This window comes from Aquarana catesbeiana, linkage group LG13 (genome assembly GCF_042186555.1).
Source record: "Aquarana catesbeiana isolate 2022-GZ linkage group LG13, ASM4218655v1, whole genome shotgun sequence".
NCBI classification, from domain to species: domain Eukaryota; kingdom Metazoa; phylum Chordata; class Amphibia; order Anura; family Ranidae; genus Aquarana; species Aquarana catesbeiana.
In genome coordinates this window covers 193,828,705-193,843,683 of record NC_133336.1, presented here as the reverse complement: position 1 = coordinate 193,843,683, position 14,979 = coordinate 193,828,705, and the positions used below count along the sequence as shown (strand labels likewise).

The following is a 14,979-nucleotide window of genomic DNA, read 5'->3' as shown; positions in this document are numbered from 1 at the left end:
TAACACTTTATTCCCCGATCAAGTATAATAATGGCAGACTTACATACTAGGAACATAGAAGCTTTCAGAAGCCGGTCCATAGCAGATCTGTAATAATGCAGGATTGGCTTTAAAGTTTTTTAGCTTTGCACAATCTTTATCTCTTCCTGTTTAAAGCGCATTTTGTGTACTTAAGAAAAACCACAGCGGCCAGACTAAATGGCCTCATTTTTAAAGGTGCCACAATGTAATGTATAGTGTAATCTCTGAATCCTCCTGTATTGAATTGTATTGTACCTGTTCTGTCCGCCCTAATGTTGTAAAGCGCTGCGTAAACTGTTGGCGCTATATAAATCCTGTATAATAATAATAGAACATTATGCATGTGAATACAATTTGTGATTCTCAACAAAGGTTAGGTGAAAAACACAAACTCTACAATAAAGTACAGTGATCAGATAGCTGAAATCAATTTAAATGAACTTCCCAGCATGAAAGGTCTGTTGGCATGGACCATAGGGTGAGTACATGGATTGAAAACTGGCTACAAGGGCGTGTTCAGAGGGTGGTGATAAATGGGGAGTACTCAGAATGGTCAGGGGTGGGTAGTGGGGTTCCCCAGGGTTCTGTGCTGGGACCAATCCTATTTAATTTGTTCATAAACGACCTGGAGGATGGGATAAACAGTTCAATCTCTGTATTTGCAGACGATACTAAGCTAAGCAGGGAAATAACTTCTCCGCAGGATGTGGAAATCTTGCAAAAAGACCTGAACAAATTAATGGGGTGGGCGACTACATGGCAAATGAGGTTTAATGTAGAAAAATGTAAAATAATGCATTTGGGTGGCAAAAATATGAATGCAATCTATACACTGGGGGGAGAACCTCTGGGGGAATCTAGGATGGAAAAGGACCTGGGGGTCCTAGTGGATGATAGGCTCAGCAATGGCATGCAATGCCAAGCTGCTGCTAACAAAGCAAACAGAATATTGGCATGTATTAAAAGGGATCAACTCCAGAGATAAAACGATAATTCTCCCGCTCTACAAGACTCTGGTCCGGCTGCACCTGGAGTATGTTGTCCAGTTCTGGGCACCAGTCCTCAGCAAGGATGTACTGGAAATGGAGCAAGTACAAAGAAGGGCAACAAAGCTAATAAAGGGTCTGGAGGATCTTAGTTATGAGGAAAGGTTGCGAGCACTGAACTTATTCTCTCTGGAGAAGATACACTTGAGAGGGGATATGATTTCAATTTACAAATACTGTACTGGTGACCCCACAATAGGGATAAAACTTTTCCACGAAAGGGAATTTAATAAGACACGTGGCCATTCACTAAAATTAGAAGAAAGAGGTTTAACCTTAAACTACGTAGAAGGTTCTTTACTGTAAGAGCGGCAAGGATGTGGAATTCCCTTCCACAGGCGGTGGTCTCAGTGGGGGGCATTGATAGCTTCAAAAAACTATTAGATAATCACCTGAATGACCGCAACATACAGAGATATACAATGTAATACTGACACATAATCACACACATAGGTTGGACTTGATGGACTTGTATCTTTTTTCAACCTCAACTACTATGTAACTATGTAAGAGCAATGCAACAAAGTCCTTAAAACCTAATTGAAGCTTACCTATTTATTAATTTAAATCAGAGGTCTCCACATTTTATAAACAGTTCACTGTCCTTCAGACTTTAGGAGGACGGCACTATGATCAGTGGTAGTAAAAACATTACATAGCACCTGTGGTCCGTAGGAGGAGGAATAGGGCCCCATCATTGGTGTCAGTGGGAGAAATGATACCCCATGGTTGATGTCAGTGGGAGGAATAGTCTTCCATCATTGATGTCAATAGAGGAATAGTGGCCCATCACTAGTATTAGTGGAATGAATAGTGTCCAATCATTGGTTTAAGTGGGAGCAATAGTGCCCCATTGCTGGTGCCAGTGATAAGAAAAGAATCCTACCCCATCGTTGATGTCAGTAGAGGAATAAAGCCCCATCACTAGTGTCAATGGAAGGAATAGTAACCCATCGCTGGTGTCAGTAGGAGGAATAGTGCCCCATCAATGATGTCAGTGGGAGGAATAGTGCCCTATTGTTGGTATCAGTGGAAGGAATAGTTTCCCATTGTGCTGTTAGTGGGAGGAATAGTGCCCCATCACTAGTGTCAATGGAAAGAATCGTGCCCCATCATTGGTGTCAGTGGGAGGAATAGTGCCTCATTGTTGGTATCAGTGGAAGGAATAGTGCCCCATTGTTGGTGTCACTGTTAGGAATTGTACCTTACCATTAATGTCAGTGACAGGAATCATACCCATCGTTGGTGTCAGTGGAAGGAATAGTGCCCCATCAATGGTATCAGTAGAAGAAATAATGCCCCATCAATGATATCAGTGGAAGGAATAGTGCCCCATTATTGGTGTCAGTGGGAGGAATAGTGCCCCATCATTGGTATCAGTGGAAGGAAAAGTGCCCCATTGTTGGTGTCAGTGAGAGAAATAGTGCCCCATTAAGGATATATCTGCGCTTGGAAATAGTATAATTCTTATATGCAATATATTACATAGTTAGTGATAGCTGCCAGCAAACATAAGTCCAATGATCATGAACCAAAACAAAAATTAAAACATTTAAATATGCAGCGCTAAAAAATATCCATGAACAATTCAATTCACATAAGATGTTATTGTTGGATCTGTGTATAGATAGTGTTGAATAAATTAAGCAGGCATTTTAGAATCCACAATATGCACACACTTGGAATTAATACAGCAGCGGTTGGGAGAGCTCCTCCTTTCTTTTCATCTTTTTCTTTTCCTTTTTTCTTTCTCTTTTTTTTGAGTAAAGAGGCGCATAAAACTCACTTTATAAAAGCAATAGGGACATATAGGGCAATACTTGGTGTGATAAGGCAGGCTCTTTAGAAGCTAGATGCCAGTTGGGACCTTGAAAATAGGATCCTGGAATGTTAGGGGCCTGGGTTCTTCCCTTAAAAGGCTGGCAGTGTTCTCCGTGCTGGAGAGCTCTGGGGTAGACCTGGTCTGTCTGCAGGAAACCCACCTAACTAGGGATACCAGCCAGCAGCTACAGACGAAAAAATTTCAATATCAACTTCATGCATTTCACTCCTCTTTTAGTAGGGGGGTGAGTATTTTCGTGAAAACTGGGGTAAAATTTTCCTGCAGACAGACTAGTATAGACGATCTGGGTAGATATATTTTTTTATACTGCTCTATTGACGGTGTCATGTTTGTGGTGGCTAATATATATATCCCCCCTCCCTTTAATTTGGACCCACTGTTTAAATTACATAAATTTTTGCTGGATAAAAAGGAATGCCCGATAGTAGTCGTCGGGGACTTTAATGAGGTCCTAGACAGAAAATTGGATAGATTCCCGATACGACAACCCTCAGAGGAATCAGGGAAGACACGTTTGAGCCTGTTTCTGGAAGAAGCGGGGTTGGTAGATTTGTGGAGGGTGCGAAACCCAGATGCGCTGCAATACACCTGCTGTTCTATGTCACACTCCACGCTCTCAAGGATAGACCTAGCCCTGGGAAATGCCAGGGCACTACAGCTGCTAGTAAAAATTGCATATTGGCCAAGAGGTATCTCAGACCACTCTCTTATGGCGGTTACACTAAAAGTAGGACAGTCTAAGCCTCGGAAGAGTTGGAGTGTGAGCCCACATTGGTTCGAAGTAATTAAGAAATCGGATGGGATTCTCCCTGCTTTAAGGGAATTTGTGGAGTTCAATCAGGGCTCGGTGGCTCCCCCTGTGCTATGGGACACTCTCAAGGCATTTCTTAGAGGGGTTCTAATACAGCAGATGGCTACATTTAATAAAGAGGTCAGGAGTGAGGAAGAGGGTACTCTGAGGGAAGCTCTCGAGGCTGAAAATAACTTCATCAGAAATCCAACCCCGGAGCTGGAAAGCACCTGGCAAGAGAAACAACAAAAGTATAAATTAGTGGTCATGCAGAAGGCGGAGACTAGGCGCCTTCTTCAGAGACAGGAATTTATGGTGGAGGGGGAAAGAGTTGGAAGAACACTGGCTACGCTTGTAAAATCAAATGCGGCTCCATCCACGGTCCTCGCTATTAGATTACAGAGTGGAGACATAACTTCAAGCACCCCAGAAATCGTACAAGCCTTTAGGGGGTATTATAAAAAACTGTACTCCTCGCAGAAAAGGGGCAAGGAGGCGCTGATGGAGGACTTTTTGGAGGGGCTAACGACTCCTACCATATCACAGGAAGAAAGCGCTATATTGGACTCCCCAATAACGGTAGCAGAACTGCAACAAGCAGTAGCGGGCATGGCAAGTCTTAAGTCACCCGGGCCCGACGGCCTTCCAAGCGAGACACATAAGCAGTATGGTGAAGTGCTGATCCCGGAACTACTAAAAACTTTGGAGGGATCACTTGAGGGGGGCCAGTTGCCTGCTTCAATGTTAGAAGCAACAATTACTGTACTACAGAAGGAAGGGAAAGACCCACTGGATGTAGCTGCTTATAGGCCAATTTCTCTACTGTGTACTGACGTAAAAATTCTTGCCAAGGTGCTAGCAGTAAGATTGAACGGAGTTATTCATAAACTGGTACATGAAGACCAGGCGGGCTTTATAGCCAATAGATCTACGAGCCTGAACATTAGAAGAGCATTTCTGAATCTACAGTCATCATCGGAAAATGTGGGCTCGAGAGCGTTAATGACCCTCGATGTATCTAAGGCTTTCGATAGCGTGGAGTGGGGCTATATATGGCGTGTATTAGAGAAATTCGGTTTTGGCATGGCTTTTATAGGGTGGATTAGAATGTTATATACCCGCCCTAAGGCTAGACTAAAAATTAACAACGAATTTTCAGATTGGTTTGAGCTGGAGAGGGGAACTAGGCAGGGGTGTCCCCTCTCTCCTTTGCTGTTTGCATTGGCGATGGAACCCCTGGCCATCGCTATAAGGGAAAGCAGAGCGGTAACTGGCTTTTTGCGAAAATCGGGAGAAGAAAAAATCGCGCTATATGCGGATGACATCTTGCTATTTCTGGGGGACTCGAGAAATTCTCTACTGAGTGCGATGAGGATAGTGAAGGACTTCGGGAGCTTCTCTGGTTTAGAGATAAACTGGGAGAAGTCCGAATTTATGCCGATAGATTCCAACTGCGAGTCAACAATATGCGATATACCCCAGATGGTAAGGGTAGATACCTTGAAATACCTGGGAATAGTTCTGACGAAGGACCCATCCAGATATATCAGTACAAATCTTGTCCCTCTTTTAACAAAACTGAAACAAAAAATAGGAATTTGGAGGCGTCTCCCCCTGTCCACCGCAGGAAGATGCAGCTTAATAAAAATGGTCTGGATGCCACAATTGCTATATATCCTGCACAACTCGCCAGTCTGGATAGGCAAGAAGTGGTTTAAAAAAATTGATACCCTTTTTAGGGAGCTGATTTGGAAGGGGAAGCAAGCCAGGATTCGACTTCGAGTGCTTCAGCTACCCACACGAGAGGGGGGTTTTGCCCTCCCACACCCCGAGCGCTACTTCTTAGCAACTCAGCTACAGCAGCTGCTAGGATGTGGGATACCGAAAGGTGGCACCCCCAATGGCAAACTGCTACTGCTTAGCACTCCACACAGCACCATAGTTGAAACCCTAGAGGCGGATATGTTTCATGATAACTATCCAACTATCAAGCTGCTAACTAAACTCTGGAAAACGGTCAAGAAAATGATGGGATATGATGACCCAACAGTTTACTCTCCTATTTGGAATAACCGTAATTTACAGGAAGTTCTTAAAATAGGTACTTTTGGAGAATGGGTGAATCTTGGCATCAGAAGGCTAATCCAGCTTTATAATGACACCAAGCTAAAGAGCTTCCCAGAATTAGTAGGGGAATTCAAGCTACCTCAGAGCTCTTTTTTCCTATACTTCCAGCTAGAACACGCTCTTAAAGCACAATTTAAAGCCCAGACTTTGCGCTGGGAAGAAATGCCTCTACTTCAGTGTATAATGCAGGTAAACCCTACTAGAGGTCTAATCTCAAGAATTTACGACCAATTAAGTAAACCAGACAACAGCGGGGGGTTACTCCTTGGATTAAAAGCCAAATGGGAAGAGGACATAGGGGGAATGACCCAGGAACAATGGGCGAAAACCCTGGAACTGAGTGTACAGGTCTCGGTGTCCCCTTCACAGCGATTCTCTCATCTACTTTTGTTGAATAGATCCTACTATACACCTAAAAGACTTTTTAAATTTGGGGGAAGGCCTAATGACAACTGTCCCAGATGTCAGAGGTCGGGAGACCTCATCCACATGTTGTGGAGGTGTCCCAAGCTATTCAGATACTGGGAAGAAGTGACCGGAAACCTGCGAAGTACTTTTAGCACTCTAGTAGTAAAAGAGGCCATAACCTGCATCCTGGGGTATAGAAGAGTTCCGGGGGAGAGACTGAGCACTACACTGGCCATCACGCGGGCCTTGTTTCAGGCTAGGAAGATGATAACACTAAGATGGCAATCAAAAGATCCCCCTTCGGTGAAAGACTGGATCTCCACAATAAATGAAACACTGAGTAGGGAAAGGGTGGAGTATATAAAGAGAGGCAATCTCCAGGAATTTGAAACCATGTGGAAGCCATGGCTAGAGAAGGTAGGTGCTCCCTAGCAGGCAAGGCGTAGGACCACTCCAAGAGAGGAGCCTTTGGGGACTCTATAGGTAACAGAGATCTTTGAGATCAAGGAGTGCTATAGTAAAGTGATTTTGATACGCATATTTTCTTTCTGCTTTTTCTTTTTTATTGCTTTCTCCTATTTTGATTAACTAAATAATCTTGATGGTTTGCGGGTTAAATTTTGAAGGGGGGGGGAGGGGGGGGGGTTGATTTGGGAATAAGTAAATTTTTGGTATAATTTTGGGCAGCTCAGCAAAGAACAGGCATGGGGAGCCAATAAGTCTTCTAGTATATACCCTTTTCCTGTTTTTCCTTTAGCTTTTCTAATTTTTTTCTTTTTTTTTTTTTTTTTGTTTTTGTTGTTTCCTTAAACGAGTCCCCTCCCCCTTTAGCCTGACCTAGAAAAGGATAAAGACCCACCGGTCACTGGGCTTTAGGGCCACTACAGACTAAGTCTAGGAGCTGGGAAAAAGGGAGGACTTGCTGCTAAAATGGCATATTAAGGTATTCAGAGGGACGATAAAAAAAAGGAATTAGATGTAATGCAATATCCACAATGATGCAAACCGGAGAAGGCGACCAGTCAATGAATATCGAGCTGATTTAGCCCTCTACTTGTTGGTTTCTGAAGTGGAAAAAAAAAAAAAAAAATAGATAGAAAAACCCAACACCAACTTCAAAGAGTGATGAATAGCAGCTCTCAGCACCAGAGTGATCCACTCAAGCCTCTTACCAGACAGCAATGACCCTTACGTTATAGAGTGGTCAGAAGAGCTTATGGTTATATTGGTATTCCAAACACTCCGGTAGCACCGATGTTCCGAGGGTTAAAACATTACTTATTAACCGGCACAGATCCAAAATAGGCAGGCATATCCCCAATGGTGCAGAGAAACTTTCATCATGAAGTATGTACAAATACAGTGCCTTGAAAAAGTATTCATACCCCTTGAAATTTTCCACATTTTGTCATGTTACAACCAAAAACGTAAATGTATTTTATTGGGATTTTATGTGATAGACCAACACAAAGTGGCACATAATTGTGAGGTGGAAGGAAAATTATAAATGGTTTTCAAAATGTTTTAAAAATAAATATGTGAAAATAATTCTGAAAACCATTTATCATTTTGTGTTTGGTTTATCACATAAAATCCCAATAAATACATTTACGTTAACATGACCAAATGTTGAAAAATTTCAAGGGATATGAATACTTTTTCAAGGCACTGTAAAAGCAATCTCTTTTTTAAGGTTTTTAACTTTTTGGTTGTTTCCAACCAAAAAGATAGCCGCAGTGTCTGGCGTGCTGACGGCATCTGTCTTACGTCTCTACTTACGCGTTTCACCACAGTTGACCCAATGGCTTCTGATGATGTCAATAGTGACAAAACGCATAAGGCGGGACCTACAATGGATGACATCAGCATGCCGAAGGCCACGGCCATCTTTTTTGGTTGAAAGCAAAGCGTTTTTTACTGTGTGACAGTAAAACAGTGCCTCATTGTTGGTGTCAGTAGGTGGAATATTGTCTCGTATCAATGATAAAAATAATGCCTCAAGGGCTGGATAAAGGCAGGTAGTTTGGAGACCACAGCTTTAGAGCATTCAAGCTTCAGTACATGCGTATATTGTAATTAATTATGTCCTTTTTTTCTGTGTATTTTTTTCATACCTAGTGTTGCAGTAAGGGTTAAAACAAATTGTCCTGGTAGCATGCTGAGAGTCAGACTGCTGCTGTCACACACAGCCAGCATCTAGATTCTTTAGTGGTCAAAATGACTCGGACACCTTCAGTGGTTTAAGAATGAGAATAATATATTAGATAATGTAAAGTGCTGTATATGTTGTTTGTGCCAGGTTTGAATTGCATCTGACTTTCTTCAATCGGGTTTTGCATGGGAATGCAAAAACCCTTTGAAGTGAACACAAACTCATTTTATACAGTTTTACTGCTCATGGTGGCTCCACTGGGGGCCAATGGAGCCACCATATGCAGTAAAACCTGATTTATTATCCTTTTCCACTTTATCCAAAACAAAAAAAATAATTTAGCTGGACACTGTATTGCCAAAAATATTGGGCCACCCCTCCAAATTATTTGGTGGAGGGGGGATTATGGCGTGGGGTTGTTTTTCAGGGGTTGGGCTTGGCCCCTTAGTTCCAGTGAAGGGAACTCTTAAGGCGTCAGCATACCAAGACATTTTGGACAATTTCATGCTCCCAACTTTGTGGGAACAGTTTGGGGATGGCCCCTTCCTGTTCCAACATGACTGAGCACCAGTGCACAAAGCAAGGTCCATAAAGACATGGATGAGCGAGTTTGGAGTGGAGGAACTTGCCTGGCCTGCACAGAGTCCTGACTTCAACCCGATAGAACACCTTTAAGATGAATTAGAGCAGAGACTGAGCCAGGCCTACTCGTCCACATCAGTGCCTGACCTCACAAATGGACTTCTGGAAGAATAGTCAAACATTCCCATAGACACACTCCTAAACCTTGTGGACAGTCTTCCCAGAAGAGTTGAAGCTGTTATAGCTGAAAAGGGTGGACCAACTCAATATTGAACCCTACGGACTAAGACTGGGATACCATTAAGGTTCATGTGCGTGACCAACTCGGTGGAGTGGCATAAGACAATTTGGGAGCCCTGGTATTTGGGGGAGGACCCCCCATTAACCTTTTACTCTCTCTGCCTCCATGGTAGTAGTAGTGGTGGTATGCTCTCGCTTCACCCAGGAGTGTTGAACTTTTGTGCCTGTTATGCCTCTGTCTCTCTTTTTTTATTTTCTCTTCTCTCTTTTCCTTTCCTTTTGTTTTTTTGGTCTATATATGGATCTGTTCTATGGGATACTGTGTTTCTTTTTACAGGGCTCTTGCCAGTGGGTAGCTAATGCCTAGACTGGTCCCCAAGGGACTAACCTTGACTGATTGTTATATTTCAATATGATACAGTTATGAGATTCCTATTAGCCACAGCTTTTTAAACTATAGGACATCGGTCTTCTGTGCACTGTAGCAATTGTCCATGTTTGTTGTACTCTTATTTATACATCCTTTTTTTTAAATTCTTTTTACTCTTACTTTGTTGTGAAATTAAAAAATTAACTAAAATTGTCAATTAAAAAAAAAAGTTCATGTGCGTGTAAAGGCGGGCTTCCCAATACTTTTGGAAATACAGGCGGTCCCCGTGTTACAAACAAGATAGGGACTGCAGGTTTGTTCTTAAGTTGAATCTGTTTGTAATCTGGAACAGGGTACATTTTTTAAGTGTAGCTCCAGCCTAAAAAACTATTTTTAACCACTTGCCCCCCGCCATATAGCAAAATGACGGCGGCAAAGTGGTTGTTATATCCTGAATGGACGTCATATGATATCAAGCCGCTGCGTCAGTCTGACACATCGCAACACCGATCCAGGTAAAGAAAAAAGAGGGGGGGATTTGGGACTATAAATGAGGCACATATGCAGTATGCCTCCATCCCTGGATCGAAGACTAGGAGGGGGGGTTTTGGGACTTTGATTGAGGCAGTAGACATTGTGAAGGTCAGTTCAAAAATAAAGGTACAACTTTATTAATCATAAAATTCATAATACATCTAAAAGACAGAAACCACATACAAGAAGGACATTGTAATATATGTGATTCTATAAATATTAACACGCACATAAATATGCACGCATTCAATACAAGCATCAAGGGTACAACAGTGCATACCAACCAAGTGCCACATAGTGGTCTGAATTAGTAGGTTATGACATTAAATGAGTTAATGTATGTACACGGTTCATCTGAACAACATTGCAAAAACAATAAGGATGTATAAAAACCACTGGGACCATAAGTTAAAAATAAATGCTGAGAAGTTGGAATCAGTGCATATATCTGCATCCCTGTTGTCCGACGCGTTTCGTGTATTGGGAACACTCATCAGGGGCAGGTGCTTCTGGGGTATCTACAGAATATAAGGAGGTGTAATTAATAGGTCTGGTTGTAGTGCAATATATCAAAGGTGGGACAAGAAAGACCCACCCTGATTACTTACATGGAAATACTGCGATGAGATGTGGTGAGTGTGGAGCCAAGGCCAGAATTTCAAGCCTATCATGGGAGCTGAGGTGGCCTGAGGCCACACGTCGGCGGGGCGTACATACAGAGCCCCCCATGCAGAGACACAGGACGCAGAGTGCTGTAATTCGTGGTGGGACCAGATGGTGAACCAATAAGGACAGCCAGAGGGAGTCTGGAAAGGATAATATCATTGTGTTGTGTTGATTATCCGCCAAGAATAGTTGATCCAGGCAAACAAAGGATACTAAGGGTGATAGGTGTATAAAAACCTGCAAGTAGCGTCCTTGGATCCCAGAAAGAAAAAGATGAGATGTTGTGATGAGATGTAACGTCTGAAGGATAGAGCGTCAGGACTGTGTCAGGGGAGGCTAGATATAGCTGCCCAAAGCGCTCGCATCCGCCACCAGCTTCACGCTGGGTCTGGCTAAATTCAGGGACTCTGCGTCCTGTGTCTCTGCATGGGGGGCTCTGTATGTGCGCCCCGCCAATGTGCGGCCTCAGGCCACCTCAGCTCCCATGATAGGCTTGAAATTCTGGCCTTGGCTCCACACTCACCACATCTCATCGCAGTATTTCCATGTAAGTAATCAGGGTGGGCCTTTCTTGTCCCACCTTTGATATATTGCACTACAACCAGACCTATTAATTATACCTCCTTATATTCTGTAGATACCCCAGAAGCACCTGCCCCTGATGAGTGTTCCCAATACACGAAACGCGTCGGACAACAGGGATGCAGATATATGCACTGATTCCAACTTCTCAGCATTTATTTTTAACTTATGGTCCCAATGGCTTTTATACATCCTTATTGTTTTTTCAATGTTGTTCAGATGAACCGTGTACATACATTAACTCATTTAATGTCATAACCTACTAATTCAGACCACTATGTGGCGCTTGGTTGGTATGCACTGATGTACCTTTGATGCCTGTATTGAATGCGCGCATATTTATGTGTGTGTTAATATTTATAGAATCACGTTTATTACAATGTCCTTCTTGTATGTGGTTTCTGTCTTTTAGATGTATTATGAATTTTATGATTAATAAAGTTGTACCTTTATTTTTGAACTGACCTTCACAATGTCTACTGCCTCAATCAAAGTCCCAAAACCCCCCCTCCTAGTCTTCGATCCAGGTAAAGAGTCTCCACCATGTGATCAGCTGTGTCCAATCACGGCTGATCACGATGTAAATAGGAAGAGCCGTTGATCAGCTTTTCCTCACTCGCGTCTATCAGACGCGAGTAGAGGAGAGCCAATTGGCTGCTTCTCTGACAGCGGGGGTCTGTACTGATTGACTATTAGTGCAGCCCCCCGAGGATGCCCACACTGGACCACCAGGGATGCCCACACTGGACCACCAGGGATGCCACCACTAATCACCACCAGGTATGTAATGTTTGTTTTGCTGTCTGTGCCAATTGGACAATTGGATTTTGAAAATTTTGGGTTATTAGGGAAACAAGGATTGGTGATAAAGCATCAGTGGAGACAACTTTTTCCCATAATAACTCTTATGCCTCGTACACACGATCACACATGGATTTTTTCTGACAATTTTTTCCTTACAAGAGCCGAAAGACTAAAAGAGAAAAAAGTTACTAACTCTTCATATCAAAAAATATGTATCAATAAATGTACATAGTAATTCTTTATGATCGCCTAATGCCACATACACACGATCGGACATTGATCGGACATTCCGACAACAAAATCTATGGATTTTTCAGACGGATGTTGGCTCAAACTTGTCTTGCATACACACGGCTACACAAATGTTGTCGGATATTGCGAACGTCAAGAACGCGGTGACGTACAACACGTACGATGAGCCGAGAAAAATGAAGTTCAATAGCCAGTGCGGCTCTTCTGCTTGAATCCGAGCATGTGTGGAACTTTGTGAGTCGGAATTGTGTACACATGATCGGAATTTACGAGAACGGATTTTGTTGTCGGAAAATTTGAGATCCAGATCTCAAATTTTATTTGTCAGAAATTCCGACGGAAAATGTCCGATGGAGCCTACACACGGTCGAAATTTCTGACAACAAGCTCCCATCGAACATTTCCTGACCGTGTGTACGCAGCATTCCAGGAGTGAATTTCCCCCTGCTAGGGGGAGATTTCCTCTCACTTCCTGTAGTCTCCCTCCGTTTGTAAGTCGGAGTCCTTGGGTAAGCAGCCGTATACTATTACAAAATCCTCCCCCCCCCCCTCCACTTAATTGTATTATCTGCATGAATTTTGTATATAGTTCTGACTTCATTGTCATTGACCTATTGTATATTTGCAGAGGTATCTCCTGATGAAGCGGTTCACCCCGGCGAAACTAGTCGAAGTACTATGTATGACCAAGTCACCCTTGTTTTAATCTCATTGTTTTGCTTTTTGTATTAATACATTTTTTGTTATTTTTCTTTACGATTGTCTACATATCCAATTTGTATGTTTCCTATACTGTACCGAGATAGTCCACTTGCTCCCTTGCCCTTGGTGAACCTTGATTGGGGACTAGGTTCCCAAAAACCTCTATGCCTTTGTAAGTTTGATGTTTGTAACTAGGGGACCACCTGTATAGTGTACATTTTAACCTATCATGGTGTCAAACTGACGAAATCCAGTCTGGGTTTTGAAAATAAATTCTTATGCAAGCTAGCGTGCCAGTTCTGATTTATGAATTCTGCACAGCCTATGGTCTTGACCTACATACAGAACTGAGGAGGAAGTCTTTCTGGCCACTGTGGCCTACTGCAATCAGTACAGTACATAGTTACACAGCTACCGTATATACACTGCTGTGCAAAAGTTTTAGGCAGCTGTGAAAAAATGCTGCAGATTAACCACTTCAGCTCCAGAAGGTCTTCCCACTTCATGGCCAAGGCATTTTTTTTTTCTTTTCAGCACTGCGCTACTTTAACTGGTAATTGAGCGGTCATGCAACACAGTACCCAAAATTGTTATCATTTTTGCACACAAATAGAGAATTTCTATTTTTCTTTATTATAACCACTTCCAGACCGCCCACTGTCGTTATACGCCGGTACTTTGAAGTGGAATACCGTTGTTATGGCTGCAGCTAGCTGCCATAACCTCTTCTTCAGCGGGCAGTCCGTTTCAAGATAAAAGTGGTCTCTGCGGCAAATTCGTCGCAAGATCACTTTTATCGGCGGCGGGAGAGGCCCCCCCGCCGCGCTCCTGTGCCCTCCGCCACTTACCGGAGCTGACGGCAGCTGGGAGGCGATGGGATCCTCGTCCTTGCTGGGTATGGAGATGAGTGAGGGGAAGATGGCCCCCACCCGTCTCCATATCACTGCAGGGCGGAAGCAACGTCAAAACGTCACTTCCACCCATAGCTCTTAAAGGGACATTTTTTTTTCATTTTTTAAAATTGCATTTTATTTAAATATGAGATCTGAGGTCTTTTTGACCCCAGGTTAAAAGTTAAAAACTGTTTTTTTTTTTGCTAGAAAATTACTTAGAACCCCCAAACATTATACTTTTTTTCTGATACCCTAGAGAATAAAATGGTGGTCATTGCAATACTTTCTGTCACACCGTATTTGCGCAGCGGTCTTACAAGCGCACTTTTTTTGGAAAAAATATACTTTTTTTTATTTAAAAAATAAGACAACAGTAAAGTCAGCCCTTTTTTTTAATATTGTGAAAGATAATGTTATGCCGAGTAAATTGATACCCAACATGTCACGCTTCAAAATTGCCCCCGTTCGTGGAATGCCGACAAACTTTACCCTTAAAAATCTCCATAGGCAGCATTTAAAAAATTCTACAGGTTGCATGTTTTGAGTTACAGAGGAGGTCTAGAGCTGGAATTATTGCTCTCACTCTACCAATCGTGGCGATACATCACATGTGTGGTGTGGACACCGTTTTCATATGAGGGTGCTACTCACGTATGCGTTCGCTTCTGCACGCGAGCGCGTCGGGATGGGGCGCGTTTAAAAATTTTTTTTTTCATATTTATTTTACCTTTTATTTTGACACTGTTTTAAAAAAAAATTGTCACTTTTATTCCTATTACATGGAATGTAAACATCCCTTGTAATAGAAAAAAAGAATGACAGGACCTCTTAAATATGAGATCTGGGGTCAAAAAGACCTCACATCTCATATTTACACTAAAATGCAATAAAAAAAAAAATGTATCATTTAAAAAAAAAAAAAAAGATGGCCCTTTAGGAGCTATGGGCGGAAGTGACGTTTTGACGA

The 14,979-nt window shown here is 42.5% G+C and overlaps 1 protein-coding gene across 1 annotated transcript in view; it reads right to left on the bottom strand.

The window, feature by feature from the left end:
- Positions 1 to 146, bottom strand: part of LOC141116643 (immunoglobulin superfamily member 1-like) — a 138,496-nt gene extending 138,350 nt beyond the window's left edge. Inside the window, exon 1 of the mRNA XM_073609035.1 lies at positions 44 to 146. Coding sequence (XP_073465136.1) covers positions 44 to 80 — 37 coding nt within the window. The 5' untranslated portion in view covers positions 81 to 146. The remainder of the gene's footprint in view (positions 1 to 43) is intronic.
- Between the last annotated feature and the right edge of the window lie 14,833 nt (positions 147 to 14,979).